Here is a 21,992-nt window from a genome sequence, read left to right on the forward strand (position 1 = left end):
AAGATTCCCATCAGGTTTCACATTCTCTTAAAGAGGTTATTTAGGTCAACTGCTCATTGTATAAACCTTGACCAGGTGATCCGCTGATCCCTTCCCCACAAATATGGCTTCCTTAATCCCCGGTGGTCAACTTTTTCAAGGCAGAACAGTCTGGTTGGACATTTCTTCTGTAGCGTCCACTACAGGACATCTTTAGCATTGCAGGACAGAAATTGAAGTAATTAGTCATCCAGGATGGCCAAAGGCAATATCAAGAAAGTCCTGGCAGGAGAACCATTGAGGATATAAGTCGAAACCGGAAGATGGAACCATGGTCAACAAGAGGTGTCTACTAGATGTGCTAATGATGGACCACGTTCTTGGACCAGATGATTGGATCGCTGCAGGTGGACAGTGACCGGATGATTGGATTACTGCAGGTGGACAGTGACCGGATGATTGGATTACTGCAGGTGGACAGTGACCGGATGATTGGATTACTGCAGGTGGACAGTGACCGGATGATCAGAATGCCGCAGGTGGACAGTGACCGGATGATCAGAATGCCGCAGGTGGACAGTGACCGGATGATCAGAATGCCGCAGGTGGACAGTGACCGGATGATCAGAATGCCGCAGGTGGACAGTGACTGGATGATCAGAATGCCGCAGGTGGACAGTGACCGGATGATCGGATTACTACAGGTGGACAGTGACCAGATGATCGGATTACTGCAGGAGGACATTGACCAGATTATCGGATTGTTGCAGGTGGACAGTGACCAGATGATCGGATTGCCGCAGGTGAACAGTGACCAGATGATTGGATTGCCGCAGGTAAATAGTGACCAGATGATTGGATCACCACAGGTGGACAGTGACCAGATGATTGGATCACCACAGGTGGACAGTAACCAGATGATTGGATCACCACAGGTGGACAGTGACCAGATGATCGAATTATGCAAGAGGACATTGACCAGATGATCAGATTACTGCAGGTGGACAGTGACCAGATGATTGGATTGCCGCAGGTGGACAGTGACCGGATGATCGGATTACTACAGGTGGATAGTGACCAGATGATCGGATTACTACAGGTGGATAGTGACCAGATGATCGGATTACTACAGGTGGATAGTGACCAGATGATTGGATTACTACAGGTGGATAGTGACCGGATGATCGGATTACTACAGGTGGATAGTGACCAGATGATCGGATTACTACAGGTGGATAGTGACCAGATGATTGGATTACTACAGGTGGATAGTGACCAGATGATTGGATTGCCGCAGGTGGATAGTGACCAGATGATCAGATTACTGCAGGTGGATAGTGACCAGATGATTGGATTGCCGCAGGTGGACAGTGACCGGATGATCGGATTACTACAGGTGGACAGTGACCGGATGATCGGATTACTACAGGTGGATAGTGACCAGATGATCTTATTACTACAGGTGGATAGTGACCAGATGATCAGATTACTGCAGGTGGACAGTGACCAGATGATTGGATTGCCGCAGGTGGACAGTGACCGGATGATCGGATTACTACAGGTGGATAGTGACCAGATGATCGGATTACTACAAGTGGATAGTGACCAGATGATTGGATTGCCGCAGGTGGACAGTGACCAGATGATCGGATTGCCGCAGGTCTACAGTTTTACCAACTGAGCTGGTCCTACAGCGGCCACTTCTGGCGCAGATTTGGTATTACATGTCGATTAAGTGACGAAGAATGTACATGTGCGTAAACCACAATGGAAGCCATTTGTATGGAGCCGCCATAGAGGGGGACCATGAGCAGTGGAACACACTCTGTTGAGGGAGGAGCTTTTACTTGTGCTCCGTGTCGCCCCCTGCTGAGTATGTAATTGTGGCAGCAAAGTGCACGATGTAGTAGGGTCTCTTAAAGGTGAATTACACCTTTTTATATTATCTTCTGACGTATCAGTGGTAAATCCCTTTAAGGCTGCCTGCACATCGGCCTCCTTTGTCACCCCCCCCCCCCCCCATCTGTCTGGATGAAGGACGTTCAATAAAGTGATTTTCTGCTCTTTTCTATGGATGAAGCCCTTCTGTAATATTTTTGGCTTTACACCGCGATGCCGCTCTTCTATGTGACATTCATGGAGAATCCTATAAAACCCCGGCTGGAGATCCCGGGACGGCGTCCATCATTTGTTTTTGGGATGGTGTTGGAGGCTTTAGACTGCGGCACTTGATATCTTGGTCTGTGACCAATAATGATTTTAAAGATGACATCAGCGCCATATTAAACCGGCATGAGAACCGACCGCTCTGTCCTCTCGCTTCCTGACTAGAGAGTCGCACGTAGCCCATGGGGAGAGCAGGGACACACTTAAAGGGGTTGGCACATTTTATTAGCATTGTCTCCAGTGTTCATTGCTCTACAGCGTCCCCCCCCCCCCACTGGAGAGCTGAAGAATTGCAATCAATGGCTGATCTGTGTAATGCAAAAACTCCCTAGGTCGTCCTGAGCTAGAAACAGTCTTCATAGCTACAAAGGGACTTTATATGGAAGATGAAAATGTGGGTCTATTAAAGGGGTTATCCAGATTGCAAAGTCCATATTCTCTATGATAAGATTGGGAAATGGGTAAAAAAAATGTCTCCCCCCCCCTATGGGGAACCTTTTCCTTTTTTTTACAGAAATCTCATTGATATCAATGGATACAGTGTAATACTTCATCTCACCAGTAGGGGTGCTGAAAGATAAATGAGCACTTACTGCCAGGTGTCCTCACAGATTACAGCTGATCGCTGTGGATCAGGTTATAACACCAGTTCCAGGTTATAACACCAGCAGGAGGTGGACAAGCCATGATGGTTTATGAAGATACTGATCCCGTCCGCTCACACACCTGCCATTAATTAGGGTGGTGGATACCTTAGTATTCTAAAGGTAGATATTGTACAGCACACCGTACCTCCCAAGTTTTGACAAGCAAAGAGGGACAAACTTTGGCTAATTTTGATCACACCCCTATTCACGCCTATTTACCATTATTTTCCCCCCTGGCAGGAGGAGTTGTCAGAGGGGCGCAGGTAACGAGGGACATTCAGCAGACAGCCGAGACTGCAGGGCGTAGACCCAAATCCAGGACTGTCTGCTGTTGCGCGGACAGTTAAGCACAGCAGAATTTCTGTGCAAAAAAAAAAGTAGCAGAAATGCTGCGTACTTTCTGCTGCATGTGAACAAGGTCTAAATGTCCAAGCAAAGTGGATGTGATTCCATGAAATCTCCGCTCTCTGTGGTCTGAAGACGCCGCTGAACTCTGTGGTCTGAAGACGCCCCTGAACTCTGCGGTCTGAAGACGCCCCTGAACTCTGCGGTCTGAAGACGCCCCTGAACTCTGCGGTCTGAAGACGCCCCTGAACTCTGCGGTCTGAAGATGCCCCTGAACTCTGCGGTCTGAAGACGCCCCTGAACTCTGCGGTCTGAAGATGCCCCTGAACTTTGTGGTCTGAAGACGCCCCTGAACTCTGTGGTCTGAAGACGCCCCTGAACTCTGCGGTCTGAAGACGCCCCTGGACTCTGCGGTCTGAAGACGCCCCTGGACTCTGCGGTCTGAAGACGCCCCTGAACTCTGCGGTCTGAAGACGCCCCTGAACTCTGCGGTCTGAAGACGCCCCTGAACTCTGCGGTCTGAAGACGCCCCTGAGCTCTGCGGTCTGAAGACGCCGCTGAACTCTGCGGTCTGAAGACTCCCCTGAACTCTGCGGTCTGAAGACTCCCCTGAACTCTGCGGTCTGAAGACGCCCCTGAACTCTGCGGTCTGAAGACGCCCCTGAACTCTGCGGTCTGAAGACGCCCCTGAACGCTGCTGTCTGAAGACTCCCCTGAACTCTGCTGTCTGAAGACTCCCCTGAACTCTGCTGTCTGAAGACGCCCCTGAACTCTGCGGTCTGAAGACGCCCCTGAACTCTGCGGTCTGAAGACGCCCCTGAACTCTGAGGTCTGAAGACGCCCCTGAACTCTGCGGTCTGAAGACGCCGCTGAACTCTGCGGTTTTGGTGCTTTTTTCTCTAGAGGCTTCTATGTGGAGGCTGAAAAAAAAAACACTGTTGCATTTTCAAGCGCAGAATCAAAGCTTTTCTGCATTATTTAAAAAGCATTAAAAACGCGGATTCACCTCTGCACCAAAAACGCATCAAATATGAGGGAACACGCATAAAAGAAACGCCGCAAACAGGCAACAATCAGAGAAGATTGTTACTGCGTTGTATGATGCGGACACCTATAGAAAACAGCAGTAGAAAAAACAAATGCAGCATTTACGCTACGTGTGAACACGGCCTCAGCATTACATTTTTATTTAAAAAAAATGTATGGGTTTAATAGAGAAAAAATATCAATTACGCCATTTTTTTCCGTCATTTACCGATCCCCGTAAATAATCTGATCGCTGTGTAGTGCGGGTCGTTACGATTACAGGGAAACCAAATGTGACCATGTTATTTCCTGATTTGTGATGTTTAATGTTTAAAAAAAAAGACTCATTGAAAATGACAATATTTGAAGTGGTTTTTCTTTTTTTTTTTCCCCTTTTTTTTTTTAGTAATTTTATAGGATGAAAAAATCTTCTATTCTCCATCTAGAATAGAGAAAAAAATCCATTTCTGTGTACAATGTATCTCTATGTAATCTGCCTGTGGAGTCAGAGCCTGCAGCACAGATCAAGTACACAATTCTCCCCATTGATTGAGCTCCTGCCTGTAATGTTGACTGTTGTGGGTTCTAGTACTGGGGAGACACTCACAAAAAAAAAAACATGACATTTTTGTAATTGCTTTTTATTATTCTTAGTAGTTTTATAGGAACAAAAAAATCTGACTTTTTTCTTCATCTCAGTATACAAGTACAAAGAAATACTGTACCGAATGTACATGTATAATGTGGTTCTGGGGTCACTGCTTGCAATAAATGTCAAGATTACAAAATTATCCTATGTGTATCATTATGAGATGTGGCTCATCCATGGGGATGCGAGTTCGAGTCCCGGTAAACCCAAACACAGTAGAAGTAAATAAATATAATTTATGCAGAGACCAGTCCCGCCCACCGAGGAGGAGGAGCCAGGGAGCGATGAAGACATCGGAGAGAGGTGAGTATAGAAAAAAAGCTGAGACATGCCGGGATGTGGGGCTGAGCTCTCAAATCGGGACAGTCCCGCTGAATCCTGGACGGTTGGGAGCTATGCTGTACAGGGTCAGTCACATATGTGAGTAGCGCACCATGCTGTCTATGTACATCATTCCAGTAGTGCACTGTGCTGTCTATCTATGCTACACCAAGCCACTTGTACACCATGGTAGTAGTGCGCTATGCTCCACATGCTAGTAGTGCACTATGCAGGCTATGCTCCACATGCTAGTAGTGCACTATGCAGGCTATGCTCCACATGCTAGTAGTGCACTATGCAGGCTATGCTCCACATGCTAGTAGTGCACTATGCAGGCTATGCTCCACATGCTAGTAGTGCACTATGCAGGCTATGCTCCACATGCTAGTAGTGCACTATGCAGGCTATGCTGAACATGCTAGTAGTGCACTATGCTGGCTATGCTCCACATGCTAGTAGTGCACTATGCAGGCTATGCTGAACATGCTACTAGTGCACTATGCTGGCTATGCTCCACATGCTAGTAGTGCACTATGCTGGCTATGCTTCACATGTTAATAGTGCACTATGCAGGCGATGCTGAACATGCTAGTAGTGCACTATGCTGGCTATGCTCCACATGCTAGTAGTGCACTATGCAGGCTATGCTGAACATGCTAGTAGTGCACTATGCTGGCTATGCTCCACATGCTAGTAGTGCACTATGCTGGCTATGCTTCACATGTTAGTAGTGCACTATGCAGGCGATGCTCCACATGCTAGCAGTGCACTATGCTGGCTATGCTCTACATGCTAGTAGTGCACTATGCAGACTATTCTCCACATGCTAGTAGTGCACTATGCAGGCTATGCTCCACATGCTAGTAGTGCACTATGCAGGCTATGCTGAACATGCTAGTAGTGCACTATGCTGGCTATGCTCCACATGCTAGTAGTGCACTATGCAGACTATGCTTCACATGTTAGTAGTGCACTATGCAGGCGATGCTCCACATGCTAGTAGTGCACTATGCAGGCTATGCTCCACATGCTAGTAGTGCACTATACAGGCTATGCTCCGCATACAAGTATTGCACTATGCAGACTATGCTCCTCATGCTAGTAGTGCACTATGCAGGCTATGCTCCACATGCTAGTAGTGCACTATGCAGGCTATGCTCCACATGCTAGTAGTACACTATGCAGGCTGTGCTCCACATGTAGTAGTGCACTATGCAGGCTATGCTCCACATGCTAGTAGTGCACTATGCAGGCTATGCTCCACATGCTAGTAGTGCACTATGCAGGCTATGCTCCACATGTTAGTAGTGCACAATGCTGGCTATGCTCACCATGCTAGTAGTGCACTATGCTGACTATGCTCACCATGATAGTAGTGCACTAAGCTGGCTATGCTCTACATGCTAGTAGTGCACTATGCTGGCTATGCTCCACATGCTAGTAGTCCACTATGCAGGCTATGCTCCACATACAAGTAGTGCACTATGCAGGCTATGCTCCTCATGCTAGTAGTGCACTATGCAGGCTATGCTCCACATGCTAGTAGTGCACTATGCAGGCTATGCTCCACATGCTAGTAGTACACTATGCAGGCTATGCTCCACATGCTAGTAGTGCACTATGCAGGCTATGCTCCACATACAAGTAGTGCACTATGCAGGCTATGCTCCTCATGCTAGTAGTGCACTATGCAGGCTATGCTCCACATGCTAGTAGTGCACTATGCAGGCTATGCTCCACATGCTAGTAGTACACTATGCAGGCTGTGCTCCAAATGTAGTAGTGCACTATGCAGGCTATGCTCCACATGCTAGTAGTGCACAATGCTGGCTATGCTCCACATGCTAGTAGTGCACTATGCTTTCTATGCTCACCATGCTAGTAGTGCACTATGCTGACTATGCTCACCATGATAGTAGTGCACTAAGCTGGCTATGCTCTACATGCTAGTAGTGCACTATGCAGGCTATGCTCCACATGCAAGTAGTGCACTATGCAGGCTATGCTCCACATGCTAGTAGTGCACTATGCAGGCTATGCTCCACATGCTAGTAGTACACTATGCAGGCTGTGCTCCACATGTAGTAGTGCACTATGCAGGCTATGCTCCACATGCTAGTAGTGCACTATGCAGGCTATGCTCCACATGCTAGTAGTGCACTATGCAGGCTATGCTCCACATGCTAGTAGTACACTATGCAGGCTGTGCTCCACATGTAGTAGTGCACTATGCAGGCTATGCTCCACATGCTAGTAGTTCACTATGCAGGCTATGCTCCACATGCTAGTAGTGCACTATGCAGGCTATGCTCCACATGCTAGTAGTGCACTATGCTGGCTATGCTCCACATGCTAGTAGTGCACTATGCAGGCTATGCTCCACATGCTAGTAGTGCACTATGCTGGCTATGCTCCACATGTAGTAGTGCACTATGCAGGCTATGCTCCACATGCTAGTAGTGCACAATGCTGGCTATGCTCCACATGCTAGTAGTGCACTATGCTGGCTATGCTCACCATGCTAGTAGTGCACTATGCTGACTATGCTCACCATGATAGTAGTGCACTAAGCTGGCTATGCTCTACATGCTAGTAGTACACTATGCAGACTATGCTCCACATGCTAGTAGTGCACTATGCAGACTATGCTCCACATGCTAGTAGTGCACTATGCAGGCTATGCTCCACATGCTAGTAGTGCACTATGCAGGCTATGCTCCACATGCTAGTAGTGCACTATGCAGGCTATGCTCCACATGCAAGTAGTGCACTATGCAGGCTATGCTCCACATGCTAGTAGTGCACTATGCAGGCTATGCTCCACATGCTAGTAGTACACTATGCAGGCTGTGCTCCACATGTAGTAGTGCACTATGCAGGCTATGCTCCACATGCTAGTAGTTCACTATGCAGGCTATGCTCCACATGCTAGTAGTGCACTATGCAGGCTATGCTCCACATGCTAGTAGTGCACTATGCTGGCTATGCGCCACATGCTAGTAGTGCACTATGCAGGATATGCTCCACATGCTAGTAGTGCACTATGCTGGCTATGCTCACCATGCTAGTAGTGCACTATGCTGACTATGCTCACCATGATAGTAGTGCACTAAGCTGGCTATGCTCTACATGCTAGTAGTGCACTATGCAGACTATGCTCCACATGCTAGTAGTGCACTATGCAGACTATGCTCCACATGCTAGTAGTGCACTATGCAGGCTATGCTCCACATGCTAGTAGTGCACTATGCAGGCTATGCTCCACATGCTAGTAGTGCACTATGCAGGCTATGCTCCACATGCTAGTAGTGCACTATGCAGGCTATGCTCCACATGCTAGTAGTGCACTATGCAGGCTATGCTCCACATGCTAGTAGTACACTATGCAGGCTGTGCTCCACATGTAGTAGTGCACTATGCAGGCTATGCTCCACATGCTAGTAGTTCACTATGCAGGCTATGCTCCACATGCTAGTAGTGCACTATGCAGGCTATGCTCCACATGCTAGTAGTGCACTATGCTGGCTATGCTCCACATGCTAGTAGTGCACTATGCAGGCTATGCTCCACATGCTAGTAGTGCACTATGCTGGCTATGCTCCACATGCTAGTAGTGCACTATGCAGGCTATGCTCCACATGCTAGTAGTGCACTATGCTGGCTATGCTCACCATGCTAGTAGTGCACTATGCTGACTATGCTCACCATGATAGTAGTGCACTAAGCTGGCTATGCTCTACATGCTAGTAGTGCACTATGCAGACTATGCTCCACATGCTAGTAGTGCACTATGCAGACTATGCTCCACATGCTAGTAGTGCACTATGCAGGCTATGCTCCACATGCTAGTAGTGCACTATGCAGGCTATGCTCCACATGCTAGTAGTGCACTATGCAGGCTATGCTCCACATGCTAGTAGTGCACTATGCAGGCTATGCTCCACATGCTAGTAGTGCACTATGCAGGCTATGCTCCACATGCTAGTAGTGCACTATGCAGGCTATGCTCCACATGCTAGTAGTACACTATGCAGGCTGTGCTCCACATGTAGTAGTGCACTATGCAGGCTATGCTCCACATGCTAGTAGTTCACTATGCAGGCTATGCTCCACATGCTAGTAGTGCACTATGCAGGCTATGCTCCACATGCTAGTAGTGCACTATGCTGGCTATGCTCCACATGCTAGTAGTGCACTATGCAGGCTATGCTCCACATGCTAGTAGTGCACTATGCTGGCTATGCTCCACATGCTAGTAGTGCACTATGCAGGCTATGCTCCACATGCTAGTAGTGCACTATGCAGGCTATGCTGAACATGCTAGTAGTGCACTATGCTGGCTATGCTCCACATGCTAGTAGTGCACTATGCAGGCTATGCTTCACATGTTAGTAGTGCACTATGCAGGCGATGCTCCACATGCTAGTAGTGCACTATGCAGGCTATGCTCCACATGCTAGTAGTGCACTATGCAGGCTATGCTCCACATACAAGTAGTGCACTATGCAGGCTATGCTCCTCATGCTAGTAGTGCACTATGCAGGCTATGCTCCACATGCTAGTAGTGCACTATGCAGGCTATGCTCCACATGCTAGTAGTACACTATGCAGGCTGTGCTCCACATGTAGTAGTGCACTATGCAGGCTATGCTCCACATGCTAGTAGTGCACTATGCAGGCTATGCTCCACATGCTAGTAGTGCACTATGCAGGCTATGCTCCACATGTTAGTAGTGCACAATGCTGGCTATGCTCCACATGCTAGTAGTGCACTATGCTGGCTATGCTCACCATGCTAGTAGTGCACTATGCTGACTATGCTCACCATGATAGTAGTGCACTAAGCTGGCTATGCTCTACATGCTAGTAGTGCACTATGCTGGCTATGCTCCACATGCTAGTAGTGCACTATGCAGGCTATGCTCCACATACAAGTAGTGCACTATGCAGGCTATGCTCCTCATGCTAGTAGTGCACTATGCAGGCTATGCTCCACATGCTAGTAGTGCACTATGCAGGCTATGCTCCACACGCTAGTAGTGCACTATGCAGGCTATGCTCCACATACAAGTAGTGCACTATGCAGGCTATGCTCCTCATGCTAGTAGTGCACTATGCAGGCTATGCTCCACATGCTAGTAGTGCACTATGCAGGCTATGCTCCACATACAAGTAGTGCACTATGCAGGCTATGCTCCTCATGCTAGTAGTGCACTATGCAGGCTATGCTCCACATGCTAGTAGTGCACTATGCAGGCTATGCTCCACATGCTAGTAGTACACTATGCAGGCTGTGCTCCACATGTAGTAGTGCACTATGCAGGCTATGCTCCACATGCTAATAGTGCACAATGCTGGCTATGCTCCACATGCTAGTAGTGCACTATGCTGGCTATGCTCACCATGCTAGTAGTGCACTATGCTGACTATGCTCACCATGATAGTAGTGCACTAAGCTGGCTATGCTCTACATGCTAGTAGTACACTATGCAGACTATGTTCCACATGCTAGTAGTGCACTATGCAGACTATGCTCCACATGCTAGTAGTGCACTATGCAGGCTATGCTCCACATGCTAGTAGTGCAGTATGCAGGCTATGCTCCACATGCTAGTAGTGCACTATGCAGGCTATGCTCCACATGCAAGTAGTGCACTATGCAGGCTATGCTCCACATGCTAGTAGTGCACTATGCAGGCTATGCTCCACATGCTAGTAGTACACTATGCAGGCTGTGCTCCACATGTAGTAGTGCACTATGCAGGCTATGCTCCACATGCTAGTAGTTCACTATGCAGGCTATGCTCCACATGCTAGTAGTGCACTATGCAGGCTATGCTCCACATGCTAGTAGTGCACTATGCTGGCTATGCTCCACATGCTAGTAGTGACTATGCAGGCTATGCTCCACATGCTAGTAGTGCACTATGCTGGCTATGCTCACCATGCTAGTAGTGCACTATGCTGACTATGCTCACCATGATAGTAGTGCACTAAGCTGGCTATGCTCTACATGCTAGTAGTGCACTATGCAGACTATGCTCCACATGCTAGTAGTGCACTATGCAGACTATGCTCCACATGCTAGTAGTGCACTATGCAGGCTATGCTCCACATGCTAGTAGTGCACTATGCAGGCTATGCTCCACATGCTAGTAGTGCACTATGCAGGCTATGCTCCACATGCTAGTAGTGCACTATGCAGGCTATGCTCCACATGCTAGTAGTGCACTATGCAGGCTATGCTCCACATGCTAGTAGTACACTATGTAGGCTGTGCTCCACATGTAGTAGTGCACTATGCAGGCTATGCTCCACATGCTAGTAGTTCACTATGCAGGCTATGCTCCACATGCTAGTAGTGCACTATGCAGGCTATGCTCCACATGCTAGTAGTGCACTATGCTGGCTATGCTCCACATGCTAGTAGTGCACTATGCAGGCTATGCTCCACATGCTAGTAGTGCACTATGCTGGCTATGCTCCACATGCTAGTAGTGCACTATGCAGGCTATGCTCCACATGTTAGTAGTGCACAATGCTGGCTATGCTCCACATGCTAGTAGTGCACTATGCTGGCTATGCTCACCATGCTAGTAGTGCACTATGCTGACTATGCTCACCATGATAGTAGTGCACTAAGCTGGCTATGCTCTACATGCTAGTAGTGCACTATGCAGACTATGCTCCACATGCTAGTAGTGCACTATGCAGACTATGCTCCACATGCTAGTAGTGCACTATGCAGACTATGCTCCACATGCTAGTAGTGCACTATGCAGGCTATGCTCCACATGCTAGTAGTGCACTATGCAGGCTATGCTCCACATGCTAGTAGTGCACTATGCAGGCTATGCTCCACATGCTAGTAGTGCACTATGCAGGCTATGCTCCACATGCTAGTAGTGCACTATGCAGACTATGCTCCACATACAAGTAGTGCACTATGCAGGCTATGCTCCACATGCTAGTAGTACACTATGCAGGCTGTGCTCCACATGTAGTAGTGCACTATGCAGGCTATGCTCCACATGCTAGTAGTGCACTATGCAGGCTATGCTCCACATGCTAGTAGTGCACTATGCAGGCTATGCTCCACATGTTAGTAGTGCACAATGCTGGCTATGCTCCACATGCTAGTAGTGCACTATGCTGGCTATGCTCACCATGCTAGTAGTGCACTATGCTGACTATGCTCACCATGATAGTAGTGCACTAAGCTGGCTATGCTCTACATGCTAGTAGTGCACTATGCTGGCTATGCTCCACATGCTAGTAGTGCACTATGCAGGCTATGCTCCACATACAAGTAGTGCACTATGCAGGCTATGCTCCTCATGCTAGTAGTGCACTATGCAGGCTATGCTCGACATGCTAGTAGTGCACTATGCAGGCTATGCTCCACATGCTAGTAGTACACTATGCAGGCTATGCTCCACATGCTAGTAGTGCACTATGCAGGCTATGCTCCACATACAAGTAGTGCACTATGCAGGCTATGCTCCTCATGCTAGTAGTGCACTATGCAGGCTATGCTCCACATGCTAGTAGTGCACTATGCAGGCTATGCTCCACATGCTAGTAGTACACTATGCAGGCTGTGCTCCACATGTAGTAGTGCACTATGCAGGCTATGCTCCACATGCTAGTAGTTCACTATGCAGGCTATGCTCCACATGCTAGTAGTGCACTATGCAGGCTATGCTCCACATGTTAGTAGTGCACAATGCTGGCTATGCTCCACATGCTAGTAGTGCACTATGCTGGCTATGCTCACCATGCTAGTAGTGCACTATGCTGACTATGCTCACCATGATAGTAGTGCACTAAGCTGGCTATGCTCTACATGCTAGTAGTGCACTATGCAGACTATGCTCCACATGCTAGTAGTGCACTATGCAGACTATGCTCCACATGCTAGTAGTGCACTATGCAGGCTATGCTCCACATGCTAGTAGTGCACTATGCAGGCTATGCTCCACATGCTAGTAGTGCACTATGCAGGCTATGCTCCACATGCTAGTAGTGCACTATGCAGGCTATGCTCCACATGCTAGTAGTGCACTATGCAGGCTGTGCTTCACATGTAGTAGTGCACTATGCAGGCTATGCTCCACATGCTAGTAGTTCACTATGCAGGCTATGCTCCACATGCTAGTAGTGCACTATGCAGGCTATGCTCCACATGCTAGTAGTGCACTATGCTGGCTATGCTCACCATGCTAGTAGTGCACTATGCAGGCTATGCTCCACATGCTAGTAGTGCACTATGCTGGCTATGCTCCACATGCTAGTAGTGCGCTATGCAGGCTATGCTCCACATGTTAGTAGTGCACTATGCTGACTATGCTCCACATGCTAGTAGTGCACTATGCTGACTATGCTCACCATGATAGTAGTGCACTAAGCTGGCTATGCTCACCATGATAGTAGTGCACTAAGCTGGCTATGCTCACCATTCTTCTAGTGCATTATGGTGTGTATGTTCACCATGATAGTAGTGCACTATGCTGGCTATGGTCACCATGTTAGTAATACACTATGCTGGCTATGTTCTCCATGCTAATAATGCAGTTTGCTCGCTATGCTTACCATGCTAGCAGTGATTTACTCTGGCTATGGTCACCATACTAGTAGTCAGCTATACTGGCTATGCTCACCATGCTTCTAGTGCATTATGGTGGCTATGTTCACCGTGATAGTAGTGCACTATGCTGGTTATGGTCACCATGTTAGTAAGACACTTAAGGTGGCTATGCTCACCACGCTTGTAGTGCACTATTCTGGCTATGTACACTACGGTATGTGTGCACTATGCAGGATATCCATTCCTTTTGACGGTTATACTCCTATTACAAAAAGTTTAGCTTCTCAGGAAGACGCTATCCCTTTTGTACTTTCCAATACATAAGACCTTTAGCAAAGGCGAGAACTGATAACTTTCTAAGGCAGTGGCCAAAATTACTTGTCAAGAAGGCAAAATATGATCTTCATTAACTCTGCACATACTGAACTAGGGTAGATGGATGGATGGATAGATACTCAGTGGATACAGTGATACTGATTAGACCAAGAAGTTGCTGCCTAGAAACTTTTTCACCTGTAAGAATTTGTTCCTTTCTACTAAAGAAAAAAAAAAAACCCCAGACATTATTATTTGTGCCAAATTTATACAAATCCCCAGTGGAAATAAGTTGTTCAGTATTTTAATCTGTCTTCAAAACCCCGCTGCTTAACATTCTCACACCGCACTCTTCTCTTTGAAAACGCCCAAAGGTCAGCTCTTTTCTGTGATTCCCCCTATCCGTCCAGATGCCAATTAACAAGTCCAATTCCGAGAAAATAATAAGAACTTTATTCCTGTTCTCTTCTATAACACAATGGTTAAACATACGAGACTGAAATACAACTTTACAATTACAAGATCACTCTGAGTACCCTGCTTGTTCAGGGTCTGCACAGAGATACTCAGAACTAGTGAATAGTGATGGCTTTACCCCACACCATCTGACGCTCGGCATTGTGCTTGGTGGTATATGGCTACATGCAGCTGCTCGGCCATGAAGCTCCCGGTGAGGGCGCAGTGTTTGTACTTATTTTCATACCACAGGAGGTCTGGACTCTGCAGTTTTGGGGTCAGCAGTGCAACAAAGAAACAGATGGTAACCAGTAATAACCAACATTCTATTTAATATTACATTGCAATGATAAACATTCATGTTTTTTTTTTATTTAAAAAACGGACCCTCTTAATCATTTATGATCGGCCAGACCTGATGTAGAACACTGACTAAAACTGACGGTGTCACTATCAGAGGTAACATCATCCTGCTGTGACTGGGGCGAGTGATGAGCCATATATTCCATAGCCTTTCCATTTCCTCCGCCCTAATACACTTGCCAGGGGCAAAGAAAGCCAATTATGGTCTCGTTTGTTAGTACTACTACCCGGACGGCTGGTGCTTGTGGTTTTGTTGGTGATTCTGCTGCTGCTACCACAAGAAATGCCAGATAGATGAGCACAGCGAAAGAAAGCAAACTGGTGTGTACGGTCGTCAAATTGGACTAGTAAAGCAGTTGTGCAAAAACAGACATGTACAGTTAAATGTCTTTTCCCAAAAATTGTGTAATAAGAAATGCTATATAGGTACATGTCCAATAAGCCAGCACCTGCAGCAGGACCTGCAGCAGGACGCTGTATTGGTTTCACAGATACAGGTGTATAATTTGTCTAATAAAAACAGATGTGCAAAAAAAAAAGTTATGTTTGTGACACTCACACTTTGCGAGGTAGACCGTTTCAGATAAATGTCTGAATTTGGGAGAATTTTCTTTTGCATTTAAGATAAAAAGAAACAAAATGTTTCCTTTCCCAAAAACAGTTGCACAAGAAATGCAAGAACTCAGGACGGTCTCTTGTGACAGGCAAGCAAACAATCTCTAACAACAATTTCAGATTTATTCCCCCTATAAAACTATTGTGCTGTTTTGCTGCTGCTTTATAGTGCATTAAGGATTAAGAAAAAATGTATCATAGTAGTTCAGATGCAGCTCCACCATATCACTGACCAATCACACTGAGTCTGGCACCTCTCCTATCTCTCTCCCCTTATCAATTGTATCTATGTGTTATTGACAGACTACTACTCTCATTTTCTTCACTGCTACAGTTATACAACAGTTTACTGTCTGGGGTATTTTCTCAATGATTTAGGGATTTTTCTTCCTATCTGTATAACTGAGCTGTGAGCTCTGACTTCCTCTCACTATACTAAATTACATTAAAATGGCTGCTGCATTCCCTGCCTCAGCTTTTATACAGACTATGATAGTACCTCCTGCTTGGCTGCATTACACCAGCTGTAAAGCTTTATGAAGAAGCCCACGCTGTTGCTCCTGAGGGTCATGTCTGCTTTTTCTGGCCTCTCCAATCTTCTGCAAAGCGTTTAATTGTGTTGTGAATTTTTTTTTGGAGGTGGGGGGGTAGGGTTTCTGTTAAGTGAATTGCAAATTGCTCGAATCTGCTAGAACCTGCAAACTTCATAGAAATGCAATAGCTTAGCAGGAGGTTTTCTGTCTTTTCACAATTTTCACTGTCCTTTATCCCCACAGTGAAATGTTCATGTAGAGGAAGAGATAATTAATCGGCTTCAAATAAATGTCAACATTTATTATTATTATTTCTTTTTAGAATATTTTACTGTGCGCAAGGAAATTGCTTTTTGGATGTGTCCAGCAGATGTCCGGGGTTATGTATATTAATGATGATTTACAAACTAAAGGTCATAATGTGGACAGACGACAATTAATATTAGAAGTAAGAGAAAAAAAAATAGTTATAAAAAAGTATATACTGAATCAAATAATTATCAAAATATTAACTCCTCCCTGACAAGGGATTCACATGTCGGATACCAATGTGAAATGCGGGCTCAGCAGTTACAAGGTACCTGTACCTGCAATGATTGGAGCAGGCTGTTAAACCCCCTAAATCCCATGGTGAATAGCAGCTATGGCATCTAAGGGGTTAGACAGGAGGGGCCTCCGTGTCGTCACAATGTGGTCATGATGGGCTGTAATAATAACAGTATCTTCGTGCTCCTATGTTTGAACAACATCAACAATCTCAAGGTTACAAGTCCACCTTCAGAGATCCGGATGTTCCTTTGTCCACGGTGCGCAACATAATCAAGAAGTTTACAACCCATGACACTGTAGCTAATCTCCCTGGACGTGGACGACCGAGAAACATTGATGAAGGATAGTCCGGATGGTGGAAAAGCAGCCCCAGTCAAGGTCCAAAGAAATTCACGCTGTCCTGCAGGCTCAGGGTACATCTGTATCAACTATCTGTCCACATTTGAATGAAATGAAACGCTATGACAGGAGACCCAGGAGAACCCCACTGCTGACAGACATAAAACAGCTAGACTGCAGCCAAAATCCTTCTGGGAAAGCGTCTTGTGGACAGATGAGACCAAGATAGAGCTTTTTGGCAAAGCACATCATTCTACTGTTTACCGAAAACAGAATGAGGCCTACAAAGAAAAGAACACAGTACCTACAGTCAAATATGGTGGAGGCTCGAAGATATTTTGGGGTTGTATTGCTGCCTATGACACTGGGTGCCTTGACTGTGTGCAAGACATCATGAAATCTGAAGATTACCAAAGGGTTTTGGGAGGCAATGTAGTGCCCAGTGTCAGAAAGCTGGGTTTGCGTCCTAGGTCATGTGTCTTCCAGCAGGACAATGACCCCAGCCATACATCAAGAAGCCCCCAGAAATGGATGGAAACAAAGTCCTGGAGAGATCTGAAGTGGCAGCAATGAGTCCAGATCTAAATCCCATTGATCACCTGTGGAGAGATCTTACAATTGCTGTTGGGAGAAGAGAAGACTCCTCCAAATATGAGAGACCGGGAGCAGTTTGTAAGAAGAGTCCAAGATCCCAGCTGAGAGGAGTAAGAAGCTGATGGTTATAGGAAGAGACTGATTGCAGTTATTTATTCCAAAGGGTGCAAACCAAATATTAAGTGGAAGGTACCAACAATTTTGTCTGGCCCAATTTTGGGGTTTTGTATGAAATTATGTCCAATTTGCGTTTTTTTTCTTTTTTGCTTTTTTTCTGTTGTTCCAATACACACAAAGGAAATAAACACTTGTATAACAAAACATGTGGAATTGCAATCATTTTCTAGGAGAAATGCTTCATTTTCTGTAACAATTTCAAGGGTGCCAACAGACATTATATACATACAGTACAGACCAAAAGTTTCGACACACCCTCTCATTTAAAGATTTTTCTGTATTTTCATGACTATGAATATTGTACATTCACACTGAAGGCATCAAAACTATGAATTAACACATGTGGAATTATATACTTAACAAAAAAGTATGAAACAACTGAAAATATGTCTTATATTCTAGGTTCTTCAAAGTAGCCACCTTTTGCTTTTGTTACGCTCACGCCCGGACTGACTGGCGTGAGCGTGGTTAGTGGTCCCACTGGGCCATGAACCGAGGAGTGCCTGGAGGGGCGTGACTACGGGCCTCGCCAGATCCGACCACGAACACACAGCGGCTTAATCGACTCCATGGTCTGAGGAGGGACGTGGGAGGTGGCCCAGGTGCTACTCCAGGTCAGACCCCGGTCACAGCTGTTGACCCACACCGGGGAATGCAGGAATGGGCAGGCACGGCTGGTATACAAACAGGTGGGTACTGGCAGGTACGGCTGGTATGCAGACAGGCGGGTACTGGCAGGCACGGCTGGTATGCAGACAGGCAGATACTGGCAGGTAGGAACGCAGGCTGGATGAGTACAGACTGGGATACAGGAACAGAGCCACAGGTGCGGTGGACAAGCAGAGCAGAACCGCAGGCGCGGAGGACAAGTGGAGCAGAGGTGAGCGACATCGCAGGTGCGGAGGACAAGCAGTGCAGAGCGAAACCGCAGGTGCGGAGGACAAGCAGTGCAGAGCGAAACCGCAGGTGCGGTGGACAAGCAGAGCAGAGCGAAACCGCAGGTGCGGTGGACAAGCAGAGCGAAACCGCAGGTGTGGTGGACAAGCAGAGCAGAGCGAAACCCCAGGTGTGGTGGACAAGCAGAGCAGAGCGAAACCGCATGTGCGGTGGACAAGCGAGGCAGAACAGAGCAGAGTGAAACCGCAGAGCAGAAGGTGCAGGCAGACAAGACCGGGCTCTGTACACATGGAACAGACTGGGAAACACAGGAAGATAGTTAGAACACAGGAGGTAGATACGGAGGCAGGGAAACGGGTCAAGCAGAACCAGATACACACAAGGTACTTACAATGAAGTAGCGAGTGGACACAAAACTCACAAACAGAAGTACAGAGACAACGAGTTGGAGTTAGGTGCAGGTTCAGACACTGCAGGAAAAGGGAAGGTACGGACATAGAGACAAACTGGTAACGGGCTAGGACACAGTTCAGACTAGAACTGAACCCGGAACAAGATACAGGAACGAGCTTGGGAACTCAGCCCCCAGGGTGGCGCAAATAGACTGGAAGTCACAGATACAGATAACGGGACTGGGTATACAGCCCCCAGGGTGGCGGAAACAGACAAGATACAGGACAGGACCTGGCAACTCAGTTGCACAGAACACACTGAAAGAAATTGATGCTCAGGCACCTCCTACTGGGTAGAGGGGGTTTAAGTATCCAGTGACTCACAGCAATAGGCTGTGGACGCATTAGGAGTGTGCACACTGTAACTTTAAGAATCAGGCAAAAACCGCGCCGCCGCCCTAAGCAATCAGACAAGAGACACAGTAGGTACTCCACACAGCAGGTACTGGAGCAAAGTGTGCAGCCTGGACTAATGGGTAAGTTGGCGGTCTTGCATGGTGGGAGATGGTAAGCCATGCCAGCACGCCGCCAGGGATGTTACAGCTTTGATGACTACTTTGCACACTCTTGGCATTCTCTTGATGAGCTTCAAGAGGTAGTCACTGGAAATGGTTTTCACTTCACAGGTGTGCCCTGTCAGGTTTAATAAGTGGGATTTCTTGCCTTATAAATGGGGTTGGGACCATCAGTTGTGTTGTGCAGAAGTCTGGTGGATACACAGCTGATAGTCCTACTGAATAGACTGTTAGAATTTGTATTATGGCAAGAAAAAAGCAGTTAAGTAAAGAAAAACGAGTGGCCATAATTACTTTAAGAAATGAAGGTCAGTCAGTGCGAAAAATTGGGAAAACTTTGAAAGTGTCCCCAAGTGCAGTTGCAAAAACCATCAAGCGCTACAAAGAAACTGGCTCACATGAGGACCGCCCCAGGAAAGGAAGACCAAGAGTCACCTCTGCTTCTGAGGATAAGTTTATCCGAGTCACCAGCCTCAGAAATCGCAGGTTAACAGCAGCACAGATTAGAGACCAGGTCAATGCCACACAGAGTTCTAGCAGCAGACACAACTCTACAACAACTGTTAAGAGGAGACTTTGTGCAGCAGGCCTTCATGGTAAAATAGCTGCTAGGAAACCACTGCTAAGGACAGGCAACAAGCAGAAGAGACTTGTTTGTGCTAAAGAACACAAGGAATGGACATTAGACCAGTGGAAATCTGTGCTTTGGTCTGAGGAGTCCAAATTTGAGATCTTTGGTTCCAACCACCGTGTCTTTGTGCGACGCAGAAAAGATGAACGGATGGACTCTACATGCCTGGTTCCCACCGTGAAGCATGGAGGAGGAGGTGTGATGGTGTGGGGGTGCTTTGCTGGTGACACTGTTGGGGATTTATTCAAAATTGAAGGCATACTGAACCAGCATGGCTACCACAGCATCTTGCAGCGGCATGCTATTCCATCCGGTTTGCGTTTAGTTGGACCATCACTTATTTTTCAACAGGACAATGACCCCAAACACACCTCCAGGCTGTGTAAGGGCTATTTGACCAAGAGGGAGAGTGATGGGGTGCTACGCCAGATGACCTGGCCTCCACAGTCACCAGACCTGAACTCAATTGAGATGGTTTGGGGTGAGCTGGACCGCAGAGTGAAGGCAAAAGGGCCAACAAGTGCTAAGCATCTCTGGGAACTCCTTCAAGATTGTTGGAAGACCATTTCCGGTGACTACCTCTTGAAGCTCATCAAGAGAATGCCAAGAGTGTGCAAAGCAGCCATCAAAGCAAAAGGTGGCTACTTTGAAGAACCTAGAATATAAGACATATTTTCAGTTGTTTCACACTTTTTTGTTAAGTATATAATTCCACATGTGTTAATTCATAGTTTTGATGCCTTCAGTGTGAATGTACAATTTTCATAGTCATGAAAATACAGAAAAATCTGTAAATGAGAAGGTGTGTCCAAACTTTTGGTCTGTACTGTATATATAAAGTGAAAACTTTATATATATATATATATATATATATATATATATATATATATATATATATCATCAGCAGAAATATGGAATAAAACACAATTTAAAAAATTGCATGTTCCCCTAAATGATGGAAGTAACAACAACAGTCGGATTATTAAGAAGACGTCTTTTCTCCATCCTGTGACAAGATGGGAGGGTTGTTCTGAAAAAAGATAAAGGGATATAGTAAATCCCCCATCTTATGAAGCTTCACTCCCGGGGGTGTTATTCTCAGTAGTAAATGGAGTTGCCCTTTAAGGATGGCTGAACACTGGGAAATGTAATTAAATACCAATAAACTACATGGCTTCATATCCTATCATTTGTTTTGTTTTTTCTCCCAGGAAATGTCTCCAAGCACTGCACAAACGAGGGCTGGTCAGAGATGTACCCGTCCTATATTGTGGCCTGTGAGTTCTTCGGTAATGACACCCGGACGGATCAGGTATTGTAGGACTTTTTCTATATGTTTTTTTATGTAAATTTCCAGAATTTAAAGTGACCTAATGAGGATAATGACGGTGTATGATAGCGGATGTGATCTAAGCTGTGACCTCGGACATAAATGAAATTGAGAAGTTTTCCAGACTTCCATCTATGAAATGTTAGGAGGGCTCCCGGTGAAAGGGAAGATCTCTGGCACCTCCCGGACTTCATGGCAGATTTCCAGGGCACTTTCAAAAACTTCCGTGAAACCTCATGGAATCCAGAATTTCCAGAAGGTTTTTTCAGGCAGAACTTCAAATTTTAGAAGGCAGGTGATGAGTCGCGGAGTGGGCCGGGTTGTGAATAAAAGTTTACATTGCTCTCCGCAAGTATTAACCTTTCAGAAGGACCAATACAAACAAACATTGGCAAGTGTGCCGCCTATTTATGGGGAAAATGTGTCCCGTTCGGCAGCTGCATGGTCTCCTGGAAACCTGCATAATTATAATAGTAAGTTCCTGGAGTTCTCCAACCTTCCCCAGG

General features: G+C 46.4%; 1 protein-coding gene across 4 annotated transcripts in view; it reads left to right on the plus strand.

Annotated features, from left to right (window-relative positions):
• The window catches only part of LOC141264849 (vasoactive intestinal polypeptide receptor-like), a 273,152-nt gene that overhangs the window by 176,759 nt on the left and 74,401 nt on the right, over positions 1 to 21,992 (plus strand). For all 4 annotated transcript variants that reach the window (XM_073677220.1, XM_073677218.1, XM_073677217.1 and 1 more), the window contains exon 4: positions 21,368 to 21,468. In XM_073677220.1, coding sequence (XP_073533321.1) covers positions 21,368 to 21,468 — 101 coding nt within the window. The remainder of the gene's footprint in view (positions 1 to 21,367; positions 21,469 to 21,992) is intronic.

The sequence above is a fragment of the Phyllobates terribilis genome, unplaced genomic scaffold (genome assembly GCF_046119375.1).
Source record: "Phyllobates terribilis strain yellow unplaced genomic scaffold, ASM4611937v1 Scaffold_4__5_contigs__length_816908805, whole genome shotgun sequence".
NCBI classification, from domain to species: Eukaryota; Metazoa; Chordata; class Amphibia; order Anura; family Dendrobatidae; genus Phyllobates; species Phyllobates terribilis.